This window comes from Mus pahari, chromosome 1 (assembly GCF_900095145.1).
Source record: "Mus pahari chromosome 1, PAHARI_EIJ_v1.1, whole genome shotgun sequence".
Taxonomy (NCBI): Eukaryota; Metazoa; Chordata; class Mammalia; order Rodentia; family Muridae; genus Mus; species Mus pahari.
Window position 1 is genome coordinate 124637115 of NC_034590.1, and position 24570 is coordinate 124661684.

A 24570-nucleotide genomic window follows, 5' to 3' on the forward strand; every position below is an offset into this window, starting at 1 on the left:
TTAGAAAGGGGGGGGGTGGATGGAGAAAATTTATATTTTGTAGAAATTAATATCCTTTCTAGACTTAGTCTGTTGCTTTCCTATGGGCCGAAAAAATAATGGTAGCAAAACTGAGAGGGAACACACAATCTGGGTCTCAAATTTGCATTGTCATTTTTCTGTGCAACTCATTTGTGGGGATACTACGGACTCTCAAAGTAGCCAGCGTTTTGTTTTTCCATTTTCTAGGGAAAAAAAGCAAGGTTCACAGAACATCCTAAGTCTATGGATTTCTGTAAAACATTTACCAAAACATTGCAAATACTGGCATTTTAAGGGAGAGGCACTGCATGTTCTTTGTTCTGAGGAAGCTCTCTGTGGATACGGAGTTATAGGTAAGGGCTTACCACAGAAGAATGCTGATTCCCTGTTCTTTCCCTCATGCTAGGTGGGAAAAAAATCAAACGTTGTTGGTCTTAGATAAGAAGCAGTGAGCTTTTTGTGGGTGCCTATACAATGCAAAGGGAGAGTTTAATCCACTCAAGAAGTATATATACCTACTAATGTGCACCATGGGAAAAATCTTTTTTTTATTTTTGCATTTTGAGATTATAGTTTATTTACAATATTTCTCACTTTCCTCCCTCTAAAGCTGCCCTATACTCCTCTATGTTCTTTTTCAAATTCATGGCCTCTTCTTAAACGAATTGATATTGTATCTATTTATATACATACATATTTCTAAATATAACCTGTTTCATCTGTAAAATGCTACCTATACTTATGTTTTTAGGGCTGACTCTTTGACACTGAACAACCAATTGCTATGCTCCTCCCAGGGGAAGGCAAACTCTCTCCTTCCTAACTGTCCTCCATTGCCTGTAATTCTCTGTGTAATTTTGAGACCTTGTGGGCTTTTCTCCCTCCAGTCTGGTGTGTTTGTTGGTGTCAAAATTTTTGAAAGAACTATGGCAACTTTCCATTTGAAACAAATAAGCGCTGTGGAGGGATTGTGAAAGCTGGCTAGTACATTTGATTAGCAATATTTGCAAAGAAACTTGCTATTCTAGCTAACATTTATTTATTCAGCACCTGTGGTACAGAGATGCTGGTCAGATGATAAATTCTTTAGCTCTTTCATTGGATAAATACTTAACAGGGGAGTGAAGTGCTTCATACATGTCTGAGATGAAATATGCTGAGAAATATGAAGGCTAATATAAAGTGGTTTCACTTTTAACTGAAATGATCTTTAAGAAAGGTAACTTAGAGATTTGATCTGTACTGCTCACATGATGGACTATTCTAAAATATTGATTTCCTTTTAACTCATCTTTCTATATTCTTCCATATTCTAATGCATATTTCATATTAGATACGCATAAAATCATAATTATCAATTTCAGTCAAAGTCTGTGTACTACTTTATTTTATATGTTTTATCCTTTTAATTTAGTACTTTTCTACTTGTACATATGCATCATGGAACGTATGCATTTTGTGTTAATAGTTCCTTAGATCACTGACAGTTTGTGAGCTTATAGTTAGATAATGATATCATAGTTTAGACACAATCATAACATTTCCATAAAACTATTTTTAGATTCACTTTCTCTGAATTATTTTCCCTGGATATATTTTCAATAGTATGAAAACTTAGTCTGAAGATTCTAAAAGCCACAATGGACTTTGTCTATGACAATGCTAAGACTTCCCATTCATTTAGCCTCTTTGGGTTTCAATCTGCACCATTAACTGGACATTGTGCTTTTGTATTTGTTGCCATTGCCATTACTCATTTATTATTTGTGTGTGTGTGTGTGTGTGTGTGTGTTTACATTTGTCAAGCACTCTTATGTTATTCAGTTTGCAGGCATTATAGCAATGTGTATGATTTTTGTACCAAAGTTTACTTCGATTTTTGTGACTCTCAAAAAGTGCTTCTAAAGAAAAAGTCGGACTGCCTATAGGAATATTAGATTCCCACTATTTTGATATTCTCCAGGATATTAGAGTAAATGTCAGGAAACATTTTGTTTCTCATACTGAGAGAAAAAAATGTTGCTATTGTCATCTCTTAGAGACCACAGAATCTTCTATATGGTCAGTGGTATACATGATTGCCTCCAAAAACCAAATAATTATCTTGGACAAAATGTAAGAGAATTCAGTTATGTATCTCTGCTCTAGACTTACCAAGAAATAGAAAGAAAAGGCACATATTAACAATACCAGGAAGGAGGTAGGGAATTCTACACAGAGAATACAGACAACAGGGGAATGATAAGAAAATAGCTTTAACAATTTATGTCATAACTTCAAGAACCTGGATAGCATCATGAATTCTTCTTGAGACTCATTAACTACAATTTATCAAATAAAAGAACAATTCGTGAATTCATATTTTAAGATTTAAAATTAGCCTCTTAAGGGAACACAAAGAATATGGAACAGAGAGATTTCACAATGATTGCAAGACAGAGTGTGGTAGTATAACCCTTACTTCAGATTCGCAAGCACACAGGAACCATTTAAGAAGGGAGTTTTGAATCTCGTAATAAACTCCTCAGCACAGCAGAGAAAACACCACTTAAGTGACTACACCATCTACTTCACAAGAAAAACCTATCCCACCTACACATCAGGTGGGGGTTGCTATCTAGTAAAACAAGCTGCAAAAATTAAACACCCCAAACTCAAATCATCTAATCAGTAAGGAGCTAATGAGCCACATAGGCAGATCTGAAAAGTACAAATGGCTTATATATTTTAAAAAGTAGTCACTACCTAAGGAAAGGCAAAGTAAAACTGCTTTGAGAGTCTATTTTACCCAGTCAGAATGGGCTATCATCAAGAAAATAAATGCTAGCAAATGTTGGAAAGGCTATAGGGAAAGCAGGAACCTATGCACTGCTGTTGGGGATGTAAACTGGTGAAATTACTGTAGAAGTCAGAGTGAAGGTGCCTCAAAAATAAAGAAATAAAACTATTGTATTGAGTAGTTACATCATTATTGCTTAGGTAAGAAAGGGAATTTACATCAACAGACCACAGAGATACTTGCACATCCCTGTTATTTTTTTATTGGTTATTTTACTTATTTACATTTCAAATGTTATCCACCTTCCTGGTTTCCCCTCTATGCAATACCTCCCCTTCTATGAGGATGCTCCCCCATCCATCTACCTTCTCCTGCCTGACCTCCCTAGCATTCCCCTATGCTGGGGCATTGAGCCTTCATAGGACCAAGGTCCTCCACTCCCAATGATACCAGATAAGGCCATCCTCTGCTACTTATGCAGCTGAAGCCATGAGCACCCCCATGTGTACTCTTTGGTTGGTGGTTTAGTCCCTGTGAGCACTGGGGGGGGGGGGGAGGAAGCTGGTTGATATTGTTCTTCCTGTGGGGTTGCAAACCCCTTCAGCTACTTTGGTCCTTCCCCTAACTCCTTCAAAGGGGTCCCTGTGCTCAGTTCAAAGGTTGGCTGCAAGCATCTGCACCTGTATTGGTCAGGCTCTGGCAGAGCCTCTCAGAGGACAGCTATACCAGTTTCTTGTCAGCAAGGACTTCTTAGCATCAGCAATAGTGTCTGGGTTTGGTGTCTGCAGATGTGATGATTCCCTAGATAGGGTAGTCTCTGGGTGGCCTTTCCTTCAGTCTCTGCTCCACTCTTTATCCCTGCATTTCCTTTAGCCGGGAGCAATTCTGGGTTAATATTTTTTAGATGGATAAGTAGCACCATCACTCAAACAGGGGCCATGCCTATCCTCTGGATAGGCTCAATCTCCCCTTTGTTGGATATTTCAGCTAATGTCATCCCCATTGGGTCCTAGGAGCCTCTTGCTTTCTGGGACTTTCTAGAGGGTATCCCCAGTTTGCCATCTCCAACTGCTACATACCTCCTTTCAATTTCCTGACCCTCTGTACTTCTTCCTCCATTTCCTATCACACCTAATTCTGCCCCCTTTTTTTCCTCCCTCTCCTCTCTCCCTCCCAGGTCCCTCCCTCCCTCTACCTTCCATGATTGTTTTGTTCTTTCTTCTAAGTAGGACTGAAGCACACACACTTTGGTCTTCCATCTTCTTGAGCTTCATATGATCTGTGAGTTGTATCAGAGGTATTCTGAGCTTTTTGCCTAATATCCACTTATCAGTGAGTACATACCATTTGTGTTCTTTTGTAACTGGGCTACCTCACTCAGAATGACATTTTCAAGTTCCATCCATTTGCCTATAAATTTCATGAAGAAGTTGTTTTTAATAGACGAGTAGTACTCCATTGTGTAAATGTACCACATTTTCTCTATCCATTCCTCTGTTGAGGAACATCTGGGTTGTTTTCAGCTTCTGGTTATAGTAAATAAGGCTGCTTTTCACAACATACCCAAACTTATGGGACATAATGAAAGCAGTACTAAGAGGAAAACTCATAGTTCTGAGTGCCTACAAAAAGAAACTGGAGAGAACATACACTAGAAGCTTAACAGAACATCTGAAAGCTCTAGAACAAAAAGAAGCAAATACTCCCAAGAAGAGTAGATGGCAGGAAATAATCAAACTCAAGGCTGAAATCAACCAAGTAGAAACAAAGAAAACGATACAAACAATCAACAAAACAGGGAGCTGGTTCTTTGAAAAAATGAGCAAGATAGATAAATCCTTAGTCAGACTAACAAGAGGCCACAGAGACAGTATCCAAATTAACAAAATCAGAAATGAAAACAGAGACATAACAACAGAAACTGAAGAAATAAAAAAAAAATCATACAAAAGCCTATTCTCAACAAAACTGGAAAATCTAGATAAAATGAATGATTTTCTAGAAAGATACCAGATACTAAAGTTAAATCAGGATCAGATTAAACCATCTAAACATTCCCATACCTCCTAAAGAAATAGAAGCAGTCACTAAAATCTCCCAACCAAAAGAAGCACAGGACCAGATGGTTTTAGTGTGGAATTCTATCAGACCTTCAAAAAAGACCTAATACCAATACTCTTCAAACTGTTTCACAAAATAGAAACAGAAGGAACACTACATAATTTCCTTTATGAAGCTATAGTTATGCTGATATAAAAACCACACAAAGATCCAACAAAGAGAGAGAACTTCAGACCAATTTCCCTTATGAATATTGGTACAAAAATGCTCAATAAAATTCTCACAAACTGAATCCAAGAACACATCAAAACGATTATTCACCATGATCAAGTAGGCACATCCTTGTTTATTCCTACATTATTTACAATAGATAAGGAATAGAGTCAGTATAGATGTCCTTTTTACCTTCTTCCCCTCCCTTAAGACCTTTTCCTCCATGATTGTAGTTCTCCTTCCTTGGTCATGTTAACACACACACACACACACACACACACACACACACACACACACGAAAGAATGCCATAGTAAAACCCATTACTTGTATAGTAAGAGTAATGAACGTTATATTGATAAATTGCCATTTGCTCTTTTTCTCCTTTCCATATTTTATTCATTTTACATCTCAATCGAACCTGTTCCTCCTGCTCCTCCCAGTCCCACCCTTATAGATTCCTTCCCCCATTATGCACCCTCTTCTCAGAAAAGTGGAAGCCCCCCTTGGTTACCAAACCACCCTGAAACTTCTAGTCCCAGTAGGACTAAGCACATCCTCTCTCACTGAGGCCCAGCCAGGTAGTCCAGGAAGGGGAAGGAGATCCGATAGAAGGCAACAGAGTCAAAAATAGTCCCCACTCCACTTGTTAAGGGAACCACCTGAAGACCAAGTTGCACATCTACTACAAGTGTGTGGGAATCTAGGTCTAGCCCCTGTATGCTCTTTGGTTGGCAATTCAGTCTCTGTGAGCCCCAATGGGCCCTGGTTAGTTTACCGTGTAGGACTTCTTGTGATGTTCTTGACCCCTTCAGCTTGCTTAATTATATTCTCTACTCTTACACAAGACTCCCCGAGTCTAATGTTTGGTTATGGGTCTCTGCAGCTGTTTCCATCTGCTGCTAGATGAAGCCTCTCAGGAGACAGTTATGCTAGGTTCCTGTCTGCAAGCATAGCAGAGTATCAGTAATAGTGTCAGGGTTGTCTTTCTCCCATGCATGGGTCTCAAGTAGGGTCAGTCATTTGTTAGCCACTCCGTTGGTCTCTGCTCCATCTTAATTCTTGCACAAATTTTGGGTTGAAGGGTTTAGGGTGGATTGATTTTCCATTCCTTTCACTGGAAGCCCTGCCTGACTGCAGCAGGTGGCTACTTCAGTCTATATATCCCCTGCTGGTAGGCTTCTTGGATAAGGTCACTCCCATAGGCTCACTATAGCCTCCCCGATCCCAAATCTTCAGCTACTCCCAAAGATGTGCCCGTCTAATTTCCATTCTCACTCCCAGACTTCTTCCGCAACACACACTTGATTGTCATCCTCATAAAAATCCTTTACCCCACCTTTCCCATTCAATTCCCTTACTCCATCCACCTCCAATGACACTTGCTCAACTATGTTCATAATAACTTTATTCATAATAGCCAGAAACTAGAAACAACCTAGGTGTCTCCCAACTGAGGAATGTATAAAGAATATGTGGTACATCTACAGAAATGGAATATTATTCAGCTATTAAAAAACAAAGACATCATTAAATTTGTCTGCAAATGGTTAGAAGTTGAGAATATCATACTGAGTGAGGTAACCCAGACCCAAAAGGAAATGCATGGTGCATACTCACTTATAAGTAGACATTAGCCATGAAGTACAGGATAACCATACTACAATCCACAGACCCATAGGAACTGGGTAATAAGGAAGGTCAAGGGATGACATGTGAGTTAAGCTCAAAGTAGCCATGTGCTTTTGAACTTACTGAAAAGATGGCTATGAAATCAGGATTAGTATCCTCTCTTCACACTCAGGCACATCTGTATTGAATTGTCTTCTAAGACTCATTATTCAGGAATTGGATGGCCTCCCTAACTCTGTGATGAGGAAGGAGGCAAACAATAAAAGAGCTGCAGAGTAAAAACACTGTGTTCTTGAGGATAGATGAACAGATAGAAGGTAAAAGGTATTTCCAACAGAAGTTACTATTTGTTTTCCCATAACACAAAAAATGTCTACAATGGTAATGGAAAACCAGAAACTCATCCATAGGGAGAGAGAAATGGATTTTCTCCCTAGGACACTCCAACTGACTGTCCCAGCTTCCCCAGTTAATTTCTGTTGGACAATACAAGCAGATGATTTAATGGTATTTTGCCATTGCTCTGATGCTTCTCTCTATCTGCAATCTGATATTTAGTCTTCAATTTTCCTTGTTGTATACTTAATGAAATCACTGCTTTCATTAAATCTATACATCCCCCACTGGTAGGATATACCATGGGTATCACAGTTAATTTAGATTGTAAAAAAAACAATAGCTTAAAAAATTAATTGAAAAAAAAAAGTAAGAGAGAAATACACACAAAGACAGAGAGACAGGAGAGACAGAGGGAGAGACAGAGAAGAGAGGGGAGGAGATACAACCACACAGAGACAGGGGATGGGGAGAGAATCAGGTCCCAAGCTAGCAAAAGAAAAAATAGAACAAAAAATAATAAAATAAACAGCAAAAAAGAAATTGAAACTGCTCTGAATACCTTAATAAATCTCTAAATTGAAAAACAACACACTAAAATATATTAATCTATACAGTCATATATCCTCAGCATTCAAAGATTTATGTTTATTTTATGAATGCGAATGTTTTGCTTACACACACATAAGTGAGCCACATGTGTACAGAGATCACAGAAGTCACTGTGTACCTTAGAGCTCTAGGAAAACCCTAAAAAGTATATACAAGAAGAAATAAACTGAGCAGTAAAATCAATAAAATATAAAGAGCAGCAATATACAACGAATCAATGAAATAAAGACTTGCTTCTTTGCAAACACCAATAATATTGACAAACCCTTAACAAAATTAATTAAAATGTTGAGATATAAGATCAAAATTAATAAAATTAGAAATGAAAGGGAGGACTTTACAAAACACTGAAGAAACTCTGAGAATCACAGGACTTTAAATATCCATATTCTATTAAACTGAAAAATCTAAAAGAAATGGAGGGATTTCTTGATATATATATATATATAATATATATATATATATATGCCCTAACAAAGTTAAATCAAGATTAAATAAGCAATTTAAACAGACTTTAACCCCTAATGAAATAGAACCACTAATTTAAAATACGCTCTGCAATAGAAAGCCTAGGGCCAGATGGATTCAGTGCAGAACTCTACCAGAATACAAAGAATAATTAATGCCAATATTCCTTTAATTTATTTGAAAATTAGAAACAGAAGGAACATTTGCTAATTATTCTTATGAGGCAACTATACCCTGATACTAAAACTCCACAAAGACTCAACACAAAATGAAATTATGGACCAATATCACTTATGAACTTGGATATAAAGTTCTCAGTAAAATACTTGCAAACTGAATCCAAGAACACAACATAAAGATGATCAACAATGATGAGGTAGGCTTCATCCCAGAGATGCAGAGATAGTTCCACCTACATAAACTGATGAATCAATCCACCATGTAAACAAACTGAAAAACACAAATCACATGATCATCTAATTACATGTAGAAAAGTCATTTGACAAAATTCAACACAAATTCATGATCATCTAATTGCATGTAGAAAAGTTATTTGACAAAACCAAACACACTTTCATGATAAAAGTTCTGGAGATGTCAGGATTATAAGGGGCATACCACAGCATAGTAAAGGAAATTTACAGCATGCCCAGAGTCAACATCAACATAAAAAGAAAGACACTCAAAGCATTCCCTCTAAAATAGGGAACAAAACAAAGTTATCTACTCTCTCCATATCTATTATAGCACTTGAAATTTTAGCTAGAGCAACAAGACAACCGAAGGAGATGAAGGGGATACAAGTTAGAAAGGAAGACGCGAAAGCACATTTGCAGATGATATGATTTTATATCATATATAGATACGTAAGAGATCCTTAAAATTCCACCAGAGAATTTTTACAGCTGATAAACACTTTCAGGAAAGTAGCAGGATTCAAAGTTAACACACAAAACCCACTAACCCTCCTATGTATAAACTACAAAAGTACTGAGAAAGAAATCATGGGAACAACACCTTTACAATAACCTTAAAATTATCTTTGGTTAACTCTAACCAAGCAAATGAAACATCTATATAATAAAATCTTTAAGACATTGAAGAAAGAAATTGAAGAAGACACTACTAGTATGTGAAAAAAATCTCCCATGCTCATGGATCAATAGGATTAACACTGTAAAAACTGCCATCCTAACAAAAGCAATTTACAGAGTCAATGCAATCCCCATCAAATTTTCAACACAATCCTTTGTAGAAATAGAAGGGACAATTCTCATCTTCATATGGAAATAGACAAGAAATAGCATAGCTAAAACAATACTGAAAAGTAAAAGAACTTTTGGGGGTATCACCACCCCTGATCTCAAATTCTACTCTAAAAGTATAGTAAACAAAAACAAAACCAAAGCCCAAAAATATGGTATTGGCATAAAAAGAGACACAATAAGTGGAATTGGATTGAAGACCCAGAAATAAGTTTACACACCTATGGATACCTGATTTTTTTTTAATTTTATTTAATCATTTTTTACACTCCAGATTTTATCTTCCTGGCCTACCCTCTGATTGATCCCCATCCCATACCTCCTCCCTGCCCCACCCCCGTCTCCACCAGGATGTCCCTACCACCCCCACCCCCACCCCCACCCCACCAGACCTCCCCAATCCCTGGGCCTCTAGTCTCTTGAAGGTTAGGTGTACCTTCTCTGACTGAACCCAGACCTGGCAGTCCTCTGCTATATATGTGGTTGGGGTTTCATATCAGCTGGTATATGCTGCCTGGTTGGTGGCCTATTGTTGTCTGAGAGATCTCACGGATCCAGGTTAGTTGAGACTCCTAGAGGGTTGCCCTACTCCTCAGCTTCTTCCAGCTTTTCCCTAAATCAACAACAAAAATCAGCAGCTTCTGTCCATTGGTTGGGTGCAAATATCTGCATCTGACTCTTTCTGCTGCTTGTTGGGTCTTTTGGAGGGGAGTCATGATAGCCTTAGTATTAGTGTCATCAACACACCATAGCCTTAGTATTAGTGTCAGGCCTTGGGGCCTCCCCTTGAGCTGGATCTCAATTTGGGCCTGGACCTGGACCTCATTTTCCTCAGGCTTTTCTCCATTTTTGTCCCTACAGTTCTTTCAAACAGGAACAATTAGGGGTCAGAGTTTTGGCCGTGGGAGACACCTGATTTTAATATATATATAGTTTTCTCTCATACAATACATCCAACCACAGTTTCCCCTCTATCCACTCCTCCCAACTATGCCACTCCCCTCTCTCACAGATCTACTCATTTTCTGTTTCCTTTCAGAAAAGAGCTAAACACAGCATAACAAGATACAATAAGACCAGATACAAAGTCTCTATCACAACTAGATGAGGCAACTTAGGTGGAGGAAAGGCATCTCAGAGCAATCTAAAGAGCCAGAGACACCAAAACACACACATGCATACTCATTATAAGGAGTCCCACAAGAGCACCAAGCTAGATAATCATAAGATATATGCAAAGGACTTAGCACAGGCCCATGCAGGCTCTGTGGTTGCCACTTCAGCCTTTGAATCGCTATGAGCCCTGCTTATTCTGTGGCCATGTTCTTTTTATGGTCACCTGAGTTTTCATGAAGAAGCCAGAAATACATACTGTAGAAAAGAGAGTATCTTCAGCATATGGGACTGGTCAACCTTTACTCTTCATCTTCAGCATATGGGGCTTTATGTAGAAGAATGCAAATAGATCAATATTTATTACCCTGTATAACACAAATTAAAAGAGATCAATGACTTCACAATAAGACTGAAGACCCTGTACCAGATAAAAGAGAAAGTGAGAAATAATCTTGAACTCATTGGCATGGGAAAAGACTTTCTGAGCAGAATGCTGACAGACGAGGCACTAAGAACAATAATTAATAAATGAGACCTCATGAAACTGAAAATCTTTTGTATGGCAAAAGACACCATTATCTGTACAAGGTGATAGGCTCCAAAATGGGAAAACACATTTACCAATTATAAATCTGATAAAAGTTAGTATCTAAAATATATAAAGTACTAAATTAATAGCACCATATGAAGAGCTAAATGAAAGATAGCACATGCTGTTGAGGATATTCAGGAAGAAGAGCACATATTCGTGGCTGGTGTGAGTGCACAGTGGAACAGTCACTATGGTAATCTGTATGATGGTTCCTTAGGAAGCCAGGAATAGATCTACCATAAAATCCAGCTATACTTTCTTGATCATATACCCAAAGCGTTCTACATTCTACTACAAAGACCCTCACTCATCCATGTTCTTTGCTGCTCTAACATAAACGGCCAGAAATTGGAACTAATCTAGATGTCCCTCAACAAAAGAATAGGTAATAGAAATGTGGCACATTTACACATGAGATATTATTAATCTATTTTATTACATAATTATAAAATTATGTAATTTGCAGGTACATAGATTGAGCTATAAAAATTTATTATGACTGGAGTAACTCAGAACCAAAAATACAAATACTGTGTTTTCTCATATGTGGATGTTAGCTTTTAGGCTTTTGAGATGTGTACTATAATTTGAATAACTGTAGAAATTATGTACCTAGTAAGTTACCAGAGTAGAGGAGAGGATCTCCCACAGAAGAGGAAATAGAATATAGTTTTATGAAGAGATAAAGGAAGAACTAAAATAGAAAGATTAAAAATAAGGATAGGAGCGAAGGGTAAAGGAAGGAGTATGGGGAGGTACTGTTAATACTAAGTACTACTTGAAAAACATGGAAACTTAATACTCTAGAAGCTTCCTAAAATATACACATATGTGAAATGATTCTAAATGGAGTCTTCAAATCATAGGGGATACAGAGCCCCAACTAGATATCATTATCCACCCAATAAAACTTCCAGTGCCAGGAACTGACAACATCTTTTTAAGTTATTGGCCAAGTTATTGGGACCCCCAAAACATCACAGCTTATCTATTGCTAAGGCAATTAGTTAATCTCTACCATCTGATGTTAAGGCCCTATTGCTGAGGTCAACACTTACTTATGTCATTGGACAGAGAAGTTGAACTGGTTCTTACCTAGAAATTTCCTCTTTACTGAATAGTGTTTATAATACTGGAAGATAGTTTGCACACTACTGGAAGAGAAAGGTAATCACCAATATCATCCAGCTATGAACACTGGCCTAAAACAGTGATGTACCTGAAAGCTACACTGATACAGTAGTGGCACAAGTATATGGGAGTAACCAACCCCCTTTTAAAATTAAACTTAAGGCCTGCTCCTTGAGATATAACTAATACCTGGCACTAGTGTAGTGGCTTTGAACTAGATAGATAGGCTTAGGGGAAAACACAAAAGTATTATTCTGCTAAAGAAACAGCAATAAAATGATTCCTAATGCTATATTGCTATACCCATAGATCAGTACTTTCTTCAATCCACATCAGAGAAAGTTCTTCTTGTAATAGATGGAAACTAACCGAGAGAGCCACAACTAGACAATGTGCTGAGAGATTTTGGAGTTCTCAGTCATAAAAGAAATGTCTTCATCAAACGCCTCCCTTCAAGACTGAGGGATCTATGTGGACAAGAAGATAGGAAGATCATAACAGCCAGAAGGAATGGATGACTCCCAGGAAATGGTGTTGTTTAGACACAACAAAAGTCAGGTATATGTGGACTCACAGAGATTAAGGCAGTGCACCACACCTTGCATAGGTTCAAGCCAAATGGAGTCCCAACACCAAGAAATGCAGTGAACATGTGGTCCCATCTCTAACCAAGGAGCTAGCTGTCTAAAAAATGACACCCTCTGTCAAAGATAAAGTCAGTTTACTTTAAGGGAGTAATATATTAACAACACACCAAGCAAGCCCCTGGCCCAAGAGTAGCTGGCCAACACAACAAACTCCATGGTACTTTTGTGTCTTTTGTTTCCTTTTGCTTTACTTTCACATTTTTTCTTGTCTTTTACTCAGTTTTTATTTATTTTTATTTTTGCTTCTTGCATTTTCCATTTTTGTTGGTTTTTTTTTTTTTTGAAAGAGACTTGCAATATAAAGTTGCATGAGGAGGGAATTGGGGAGGATCTGAGAGGATTTGTGGAGGAGAAAACACAATAAAATAAAATTAACAAAACAATTCTCAATTAAAAAAGAAGAAAGTGGGCTATATTAGTCAGTTCTCTAGAGTCACAGAACTCATGGATAGTCTCTATATAGTAAAGGAATTTATTGATGACTTACAGTCTGCGGTCCAATTCCCAACAATGGTTCAGTAGTAGCTGTGAATGGAAGTCCAAGGATCTACAGTTGCTTAGTCCCACATGGCAAGCAGGCAAAAGAGCGAGAACCAGACTCCCTTCTTCCAATGTCCTTATATGGTCTCCAGCAGAAGGTGTAGCCCAGATTAAAGGTGTGTGCCACCACACCTTTAATCCCAGATGACCTTGGGCTCAGAGATCTCCCTGTCTTAATCTTCTGGAATCAATAGCCACTGTGTCTCAAGATCTCCATACCAAGATCCAGATCAGAAACTTCTATCTCCCAGCCTCCAGATTAGGTTCACTGGTGAGCCTTCCAATTCTGGATTGTAGTTCATTCCAAATATAGTCAAGTTGACAACCAGGAATAGCCACTACATGGGCATTACTGGTACTAGAGTTACAGAAGATTGAGAGCTACCCTGTGGGTGCAATGAACTAATACCATATTACATGCAGGAGCAACAAATACTCATAACTGTTAAGAGTCATCTATCCAACCCCACTCCCTTAGCTTTTATTTTTTCCTAGACAGGTTTCTCTGGGTAGCCCTAGCTGTCCTGGAACTCACTGTGCACACAAGGGTAACTTTGAACTCAGAGGTCTGCCTGCCTTTGCCTCTCTAAAGTTGAGATTAAAGCTATGTGTCATCTGGATGCCCTTACTTACTATAATTATCAGCTATTGTTATTTAGGTGCATTTCCAAAGTGATAAATCTTTTATCTCTAGAAGCACTTACCTAGTTTTTTAAATAATATTCAATTTATTCTTGAAAAAAAGAAAAATATATATATATATACATAAATACAATTTATTTATTCCCTCCTACCTTCCTCAAATTCTCTGGGGACTAGTACACCTATCACCCTCTGACTTCATGTCCTCCTTTTAAATTATTATTGCTAGACTCTTGAGTCCAATTAGTGCTGACCATGTGGGGCCATCCACTGCAGCATAGGCAGTGTCCACATAGCTCAACAAAAATTACCTTTTTTCCTCAACAGTCATCAGCTGACAACAGTTCCTCAACCAGAAATGAGCCCCAGGAGACTCTCTCCTATCAGGGCTGAAATTTTAAAAGATTTAAAACTTCTCAAATTCATAGCTGTGCTTCCCAAGGGAAAAAAGAAGTGTGTTCTGAGTAAATAAAACCAAAATCAAAATATAAGCGTAACACCTACTAGAATCTCTATGCAGAAATTAGCAGAAAAGGACAAGGAGAAATAACTTTTCTTCACAAAAAAATCCATGGTTGATCATATAGAAGGCAAATTTAAAATAACCTTAAAATTAATAGTAATAGCAAGAGCTACTGGAGGTAATATGTTAAAGTACTAATTTATCACATTATATTTATCAGTGCTAATTATTTAAGAATTAATTATTTAAGAGTGAATTTTATTTTAATAGATATAATAATAGAAAATTATTAAGTATTGCAATTTATTTACAATATCATCCACAGAATGAAGTAAGCTTATACTTATAAGTTTATGTAACAAAATATAAACTTTAATGCCCCAAATTAAAACATGCTGGAAAATTTTAATGAAGGTCTGAGAAACATGCAAAGGTATATCATAATATATCATGTGTTGGAATATACAATATTTTCCTGATATTACTTCTGACCTAAATGTGCTATAGACTCACTGTTAACTTAATATAAACTTCAGAAACATTTTAGCAAAAATTCATAGGCTTATTCCAAAATAAGTTTATATAAATATTCTAAATAATCATAGTATCTAAAATTTTGCTAGACTTGCAGTATCTGTGAAGGTTACTGCTAATTGTCTACTTGACAGAATCTAGAGACATTTGAGAACTGGACCTCTGAACATGCCTTTAGGAGATTATCTTGACTATATTCATGGATACGTAACCCATCTTAATGTGTGCAGGTGTAAGCACCAGCTTGTACCTACAGAACCAGGGTCTCTTGATATGGTTAGTGAGAATGAGTCAGGCCACATTGAAGAGATAGCAGCGAGACTGAGTCTGAGAAAAGTTCATTTCAAGCAATCAAATGTTTTATACCCTCCTCCTTTTTATACATAACAGGCTATATGGGTGTTTTCAAGCCAGACAGGGTATACAATATTAATATCTAGCTGGGCGTGGTGGCGCATGCCTTTAATTCCAGCACTTGGGAGGCAGAGGCAGGTGGATTTCTGAGTTTGAGGCCAGCCTGGACTACAGAGTGAGTTCCAGGACAGCCAGGGCTACACAGAGAAACCCTGTCTCGAAAAAAAAAAAATCAAAAAAAGATTAATATCTAATATTAAATGTTCAGCCAAGTTCTACATGCTCTGCTCCCTTCTAAGGAACTCAGAGACAAACACGTGGTCTGTATGCTTCACTGCCTGAGGGAGTGCCATAGGCTCAAACATCAAAAACAACACAATCACTCATGCCTCTGAAGGCAGCTAAAACAGGCCAACTCCGAGGTTCACTGCAGGCAGGACATTCCCTGGCCAAGCTTCTGGATTGTATAAAATGAAAAATGGATATGAGCCCTATCATGCACACCCCTATTGATTGCTTCTCACTGTAGAGGTGATATGGCCAGCTGCTTCATATTCCTGATACATTGACTTTTCCAACGTGATGGGCTGTAACCTGGAACTTTTAGCCAAAATGAACCCTTTCTGCCTTAAGTTGCCTTTTTTATTGACTGGGAAAGAAGCTATGGTACTGCCAGATTTGAGAATTCAGTGTAGAGACAGCAATCAAAATGCATTAACACAAGAACAACAAACATGAATGAAACCAAAGAGAAAATTGAGAACTATATTCACACATATGTTCAACTGTTTTTCAGTGACCACAGAGAATGTTTAATAAAACATTAGGGGCATTTTAATTATCTGCTGATTGAGCTTAATATTGCTAGCGTCTGAATGTTTATGTCTCTGTTAGAGTCATATATTGGAAAGCATTGCCTATATGATAGATAATAATAGGGTCTGGGGGCCCTTGCAGGGTTATTGGGTTAGTCACCTTTTTGGATGCTGTGAATGGCTTTGTAGATTAAGCTACAGAACGCAAGGTTACTCCTTTCATCCTGAGAAGGCAGAGCTAGAGGGTGTATCCAACAGTTAGAAAGCAATGTTCCACAAAACAAGACACATACCAATCCCCTTATCATGGACTTCCCAGACCTGAGAGAAATAAATTCTGGATGTTCATAAGCCTGTGGATTGTGATCTTTACAGGTGGTCTATGTAAGTAACTCCTCACCCCTAACTTGTTATCATTGTCGCTCTTTTTCATCTAAGGTATCAGAAGAGATGTTCTGCTTACAGAGTTCCCAAGCACTGCAGGTTCTGGAGAATTCCCTAAGGAAGCACCTCCCTGCGTCCTTAAAGGTGAAATCAGTACATCCTCAGAGTAACTGGCAGAGGAAGGAAGAGGTCAAGACTCATTGGAAACTGACATCATGGCATATCTCTCACCTGTGCTATTTTCTCCCGAGCAGAAAGAAGACTCAATAATGTCATTTGCTTAGTATTTTAAAGGAGTAGAGTATACTCTCCACTGTCTAAAACGTGTCACTGTTCACTCCCAATGGAAGTTTTACAATTTTGTGAGATTCTATCACAAAATAAAAACTCAAAAGAAAGTTGGAAATTTTGTAGTTCAGTGATAGAGTGTTTGCCTAGCATGTGCAAGGTCTTAGATTTATTTGCCAGTAGGGATAAGAACTTTTCTGATTCTTAACAAACAGATCACTATTTAGTTGAAGCTATATTAGATATCGGTAATAATGATTCTGGTCTTACTTAAATTTTGCTTTCATTGTGTTCCTGACATGGCTCTAGTAGAGAAAGATTTTAAATTAAAATATATATCATCAGATGCTTTTCATAGCACGTATTAATTCAATGAAATTAGATTTAATGTACAAGAATTTCCAGATCTCGTTATATGTAACACACAACTTGTTTTGGATGTTACTGTAAACTAGGATTTGACCTATTACATCTTTCCAGAAGAGATGAGGTAAAATTGTGTGTCACAAAATATACATATGGCATTGAAACCACATTTTATAAGTTGGCCTGTGGCTCACTTTATACCCCAGGTGTCCCTGTCATATTCAACCTCAGCATCCCTATTAGCTGAGATAACAGACCTGCATCACTAAGCCTGCCTAAATCTTAGCTTAGATGAGAAACAAAAATTTTAAGTTAGATGATAAACAGATATCAACAGCCAGATAATGCAGATATAAGAATTAAATAATATGGATATTAAAGCAGCAATCATAAAAGTGCTTCAAGGAGTAATGGCAAAAACACTTGTAATGAATGGAATTTATTTCTCAAATGGCTCAGCTTCATAAAATCCATTGGATGCATGAAAAGAAAGAAATCTGAAATCCATGAAAAAAATTCTATTAGATTCCGCAACAGGAGAGTCCATTGGTTTATTTATAAATTGTATCATTCTTTATATTTTATCTTACTAATATTTAAAAGATATCTTGTTAGAATAAGCAACTAGTCACTAGGAACCATTTTAAAGATTATATCTTTTCAACAAAATTTTCATAATTTCCTGGGATTGATCCTTGTTCTAGTCAGAAATATTGCATTTTATAATCGTTTCGTAATGTGTTGACATTCCTATGATGTTAATATTCTTAGGTTTATGGGACTGTCTTCCACATCAATCAGGGAAACCCATTCAAGCTCAAGACTTTGGTAGACAAATGGCCCGATTTTAATACTGTTGTTATTCGACCCCAGGAAGAGGTAAGTTGCAATATACAATAAATATGCCTGTACCTAAATTTATTGAATTCCTAGAATGTGTCTGGCAATGTGGTAGTATGGTACTATGGTAGATGCCTACTACCATCCTGAGAAACAGAAATGAATTGTAAAAATGTCAACCATTAATCTATCTGAAGGAGAATACAGGAAAGTCTAAAGAAAAATTATAGAATGATATGACATATAGGGAAATACACAATGATATAGTAATGACACATGGAGATTTTATCTTCAATCATGATTTGTTTTGATTGCTAACATGGTTTTTCTATTATCACTGGCTTATTTGAACTGCAAGCAAACTTTATTCCCTTATCATTTCTTGCATCTAATTTGTAGGAGTGAGAGGAATTTGATAGAAGGTTATACCAATTAAGATTATGTTGAGATGCAAAGAATAGCTTGATCTTTTGTTATAAACATTAAAACATTTCCTGAGAGTTGGAGAGATGGCTCAGTGGTTAAGAGCACTTGCTGCCCTTGTGGAGGACCAGGGTTTGGTTCCTAGCCCCCATGTGGTGGCTCACAACTGTCAGTAACTCCAGTTATATGGAATCTGATGTCCTCTTGACCTGTGCAGGCACTGAACACATGTCATATGCACACATACATATAGGTAAAGCTTTCATTTCCACAAAATAAAAATAAGTCTTTAGAGATATGGACATTTCTTAAGTTTGGTTTGTTTATTGTCACAAGTGAGCTCTTAATTATCCCCGAGTAAAGTCTGCGTCTTTAAAAGTCGCAGACTTGAAATGGTCCAACTGATTCTCCCTATATGACAAATGTTCTTTGTAATATTGGCTTCCTACTGAGGCGTTACACTGCCTTTACATCAGTCACCTACAACAAAGTCAGTAAAACAAACTAAAAGAAAGAAAGAGCAACAGGTGGTTGATGTTACAGGGAGTGAATCAGAGTTTATTCTTGATTCCAAGTGGAAAATTTTGCCAACATGAATGTTGAAGACGACTTAAATATTTGATAAGGCAGAGCAGGAAAATCAATAGTTTGATCTACAATATAATTATACAGTATACAATATTTTACTTACTATTTCATTAAAATTAGAGTAATAAAAGCATTCATATTATATATTAAAGGAGGTAATATTTTTGTGATATGCTTCTTCATATTTAAGTAGTACTATATGGGTTTATGAACTTGTTCCACATATACATGTCTATATGTTTATGCATATATACTCATTCATTTGCTTTATGTGGTTGTTATTTTCTTTTTTTTTTTTTTTTTTTGGTTTTTCAAGACAGGGTTTCTCTGTATAGCCCTGGCTATCCTGGAACTCACTTTGTAGACCAGGCTGGCCTCGAACTCAGAAATCCGCCTGCCTCTGCCTCCCAAGTGCTGGGATTAAAGGCGTGCGCCACCACTCCCGGCTTGGTTGTTATTTTCTTAATAATAATAATTTATTTTGAAGGAGTATCTAGCCTATTAGCTTTATCTTTGGCTCCCTGTTTGTTTGTTTTTTCCATTAATTTATTTGTTCCCTTTATATACTGATCACAGCCTCCAGCTCTCCTCCCTCACATGACACCTCCCCTCAGTACCATTCCCGATCATCCTCTGAGAAGGCAGAGGTTCCTCCCCGCGCCCCTGGTAACAACATACCCTGGTACCTCAAGTCACTGAAAGACTGGTCACATCTTTTCCCACTGAGGCCAAAGGCAGGCCAGTTAGGGGAACAGGATCCACAGGCAGGCAACATAGTCAGTTTTAGGGGATCTGCATGAAGACCAAGCTACATATCTGTTACATATGTGGGGGGGGGGAGGGTCAGGGCCAGCTCTGGTATGCTCCTTGGTTGGTGGTTTAGTCTCTGGGAACCCCCAAGGGGCCAGGTTAGTTGACTCTATTGGTCTTCTTGTGGAGTTCCTATTTCTCCGAGTTCCTCCATCCTTCCCCCAACTCTTCCAAAAGACTTTCTGAACTCAATCTAATGTTTGGCTGTGAGTCTCTGCATCTGTGTTGGTCATCTGCTAGGTAGAACCTCTCACAGGACAGTTCTGGAAGGTTCCTGTCTGTGAACCCAGGCTGACAGATCCAAATACAGCCTGGGGCTTCAAGTTGAAGGAGAAAGGTAGGCCTGCAATGTGTCCCTATTCATCCTTTGAGGACAGCTCAGCACATTCCCCATTAAATTGGCAGGAGTTGCTACTGCATTCATTTATGTCCATCTCACAGAGGAACTACTACTTTTATTATTTTTAAATACCACAATGTAACTAAATACTAATATAACAAATACCACATCACCCATAAACAATCTGGTTGATTCTTCTTTTCTAAAACAGGACATGACAGATGACTTTGACCACTACAACAACACTTATCTAGTTTATTCCAAGGATCCCAAGCACTGTCAGGAATTCCTTGGCTCATCAGAAGTTATTAACTGGAAACAACATTTGCAGATTCAAAGTAAGAAAACAGGCGTATGTGGGCTACTGTGACCTCCTGTGTACACATGATGGAAATAACTTCCTTTTGAACAAGCATCTTAGCACCCCACACACATTTTTTGCAAGCCACAGACACTGAGCAGGCTGCTGTCTTTTCCTTGGCTCAGCATCTACCCCCTCCAAAAGGAACCCTTGAGTTACAGTGTGTAACATTTACAAAGAAAAATTAATATAATTCCTTACCACGTTAGGACTTATTCTTTAGCATGCCCATATTTTATTAGAGAACATAAATGTGGGAGAAATGCATCCCACCATTTAGTATTTGTTTTATTACACTGTCACATTGTCAAACAATTTTTTTAGTAAATAAGACTATGGCTTCTGGAGTTGTATAAAATAAGATTGAAACCTGGCTGAAGTTTTTAGCTGTGTGGTAAATGGTAAGTCACCTCTGCTATGGAGATTTAAAAATGTTGAGAAACATGATTATGATATTCCAAAAACAAAACCCTTGAGTACTAAGTAAGACATTTAAAGAAAAAACTTATAAATATCCTACCTAATTTTACAGAATTTCAAGTCTTCTCAATATCAATTCAAAATGACAATCATTTTACCTTACAATTGTATGGGTAGGAAATTTGGATCAGGTTCAGCTATGCTGCTCTGCTGGTCTCATCTGCGTTCACATATATGGGTTATCTGTGGGAACAGGCTTATCATGATCCCATGACTGGAATTTGGTAATAGCACTGTGTCAACTCTTTTTTTTGTGTGGTTATTTTCGAGACAGGGTTTCTCTGTATAGTCCTGGCAGTCCTGGAACTCACTTTGTAGACCAGGCTTGCCTCGAACTCAAAAATTCGCCTGCCTCTGCCTCCCAAGTGCTTGTATTAAAGGTGTGTGTCAGGCCCGGCCTGTGTCAACTCTTAACTACAGGGACAGAGGAAATTGGACTGGGTGACATGTAAATGTCACAGGATCAGGAGCAGAATGTGAAAATTAAACCCAGTGCACTTTTTGAAACAAGTTTACTAAATCACATTTTTCTATGAGCCTAAGCAAATTTTATAAGTCAACAAAAGCCAATTCAGGGTGAAGGGAGTCATATTTGTGCAAGAAAAAAGGAACTGAGAAACTTATAGTAACAATGTAATGGGCTGAGAACATAGAAATTGTTTATTCAGTTTCAGTTATTATGCCTCTAACTCATCTTCTTTGGTAGCTATAACTGTATGCATATGTAGACAGGCTTTGTGATATAAAACCTGTCATGATGTAACACAAGACTTGATTCTAAGTTCATATTCCCTTTGATGCCATTGAATAGCTTTTCCCAAATGTTAATATGAATAATTGTATATCATTTGCTTCCTTATTTTCCCCATCAAGGTTCACAGTCAGACCTGGGCAAAGTGATAGAAAGTCTTGGAGCCACTAACATGTGCAAGGTCAAGCATAAGCAGTGCTTTCTCTATATGGTATTCCAAACAGCAAAGAAACTGGCTCCTTCCTTGGTGGATGCAAAGAACTTAGTAGTCAGCAGTGACAAGCCCACGCCTCTGTAAGTGTGAACAAAGCTGTTCTGAAGGATTCATTCTCTTATTCATGGCATGCCTCCTCTGTTAGATTTCCAACATAATCATGAAAGAGTCACCCTAAAACACAGGTTAAAATCAGGACACATGTGATCTATCATTATTTTGGAGTCTAGAAGGTAAAAATCAAGATATGAGCAGAGCTGTGCCACATCAAAATCCACAGCACAGAGTCCCTTCTGAACTGGTCCAATCCCTAATGACATCCCAAGAGTACCTTGGCTTTGGGATGCATTGCTTCACTCTCTAAAAACACTTTTACATGACCTTCTTTCTCATTCGTGTCTTTTCCTCTTTTGTTTATTGTAAGGGCAGTTATCAATGGATTTGTGACCCCACAAAATAATTGGGATGACCTTATGCCGAAACCTTAAACATGTCTTTAAATGCCCTTTTTTAAACAAGATTATCAACACAGAGAGCTAGTGACATGGTGCAGGAGCTAAAGGTGCTTGCTGCCAAGTCTGATTACCTGAATTCAATCTCTGGAACCTACCTGATGAAGAAGAGAACCAATTCCCAAAAGTTATCCTCTGATCTTCCTGTGGGAGCATGTCACACCCATACAAATGAATAAATAACTACAATTTAAATATTTTAATTGCCTATATAAGTTGAATGTGGGTTGCTGTGTAAGTGCTGTGTCTTCACTACCTCTGCTAGCTCTACTCCTGGTAGCTATCCAACCAATATCCTGCAGAGTTGCTCTGTAATCAGAGTGAGATTAAATAAGGACCATGCCTCTCTCCTGCTTACAAGACTCCACTGCTTCCTGCCACACTTCCAGATATTTCTGGACTCCTCGGCCCTTTAAGAGGAGATTCCCATCTACCTCTCAGACTTGGCTTTTTCTCTTGTTTCTTCCCTCCAAACTGTCTAGCCTTTGTCAAAAATATGACAAGGTCATTTAAAAATATTGCCTGTCGCCGGGCGTGGTGGCGCACGCCTTTAATCCCAGCACTCGGGAGGCAGAGGCAGGCGGATTTCTGAGTTCAAAGCCAGCCTGGTCTACAGAGTGAGCTCCAGGACAGCCAGGGCTACACAGAGAAACCCTGTCTCGAAAAACCAAAAAAAAAAAAAAAAAAATTGCCTGTCTCTTAGGCATGAGTCTAAAATCAAAAGTTGAGTCATTCTGCCAAAACAAGTGTTCTAAAGGAGGTAGTCTGAAGAGGAATAGGCTAATATCATAGACTGAGAAAGGCTAAAAATAACAGCATCAAAAAATGTTTCCATTTCAATATTATTTCCTATGTAAAATAGGAAAAAGAAGATACATATTAAGAATTTAACAGATGGGTTGATGTCTGGTTACTTCAAGCTAATTATTTTGGTAAGGATTAAGGCAGAGGGAATCTCATTCATATTCTCTACCTCTTGCTTTCATCACTCATTAGCTCTCTTGCTTGCTCTCTCCATCTCTTTCTCAGAAAAACCAATTAATAATCTAATATTGGTTCGGTGACCTGAGGCATTCATGTGAATGATTTCATGTTATTTCTAGTGTTGAAACTAAACACAGAAGCTAATGTAAAACAATGTTATGCCATAGCCTTATAAACATTTTCTACTTGACCTTCAAAAGCTCAGGCCTCTAAGATTATCTTCTCTCTATCTAAAATATTCCTCTTGTAAGCAGATCAATCTTTATACTAATGATTTACCTTGTTACCTATATCTGCTCACAAGTTACCTCCTCAGAGTCCTGGGTAAAGCATCTTAATAAAAGTCACCTCCACAAGGGCCCAGCTTTGTTTTACTCATCACACTCCTGAGTATTGGAAACTAGTTCATTTATTCTCCAGGTTCAATATTTGATTCATTCTCTAAGAAGAATGCAAACCCTGAAGGGGCTGGGATCCTCAGTAGCTGGCACACAGTAGCTAAATGCTAGCATATGCAATAGTGTCTGCGTTTGGTGGCTGATTATGGGATAAACCCCCGGGGTGGGGCAGTCTCTGGATGGTCCATCCTTTCCTCTCAGTTCCAAANTTTGTCTCTGTAACTCCTTCCATGGATATTTTGTTCCCCCATTCTAAGGAGGGACAAAGTATCCACACTTTGGGCTTCTTTCTTAATTTTTCTTGTGTTTTGCAAATTGAATCTTGGGTATTCTAAGTTTCTGGGCTAATATCCACTTATCAGTGAGTGCATATAAAGTGAGTTCTTTTGTNATTGGGTTACCTCACTAAGGATGATACCCTCCAGATCCATTCATTTGCCTAGGAATTTCATAAATTCATTGTATTGAATAGCTGAGTAGTACTCCATTGTGTAAATATAACACATTTTCTATATTCATTCCTCTGTTGAGGGACATCTGGGTTCTTTCCAGCTTCTGGCTATTATAAATAAGGCTGCTATGAACATAGTGGAGCATGTGTCCTTATTGCCA

General features: G+C 37.9%; 1 protein-coding gene across 4 annotated transcripts in view; it reads left to right on the forward strand.

Annotated features, from left to right (window-relative positions):
- Positions 1-324: 324 nt before the first annotated feature.
- LOC110333589 (glycine N-acyltransferase-like protein Keg1) overlaps positions 325-24570 on the forward strand; it is a 26857-nt gene continuing 2611 nt past the window's right edge. The window contains exons 1-5 of one of the 4 annotated variants that reach the window (XM_021215195.1): positions 325-374; positions 16658-16747; positions 18029-18136; positions 20470-20596; positions 21973-22144. In XM_021215195.1, the coding sequence (XP_021070854.1) occupies positions 16670-16747; positions 18029-18136; positions 20470-20596; positions 21973-22144 (485 nt within the window). In that variant the 5' untranslated portion in view covers positions 325-374; positions 16658-16669. Of the gene's footprint in view, positions 375-11512; positions 12783-16657; positions 16793-18028; positions 18137-20469; positions 20597-21972; positions 22145-24570 lie in introns of those variants that run through there. The other 3 variants (XM_029541378.1, XM_029541364.1, XM_029541373.1) reach the window with 3 other exon arrangements.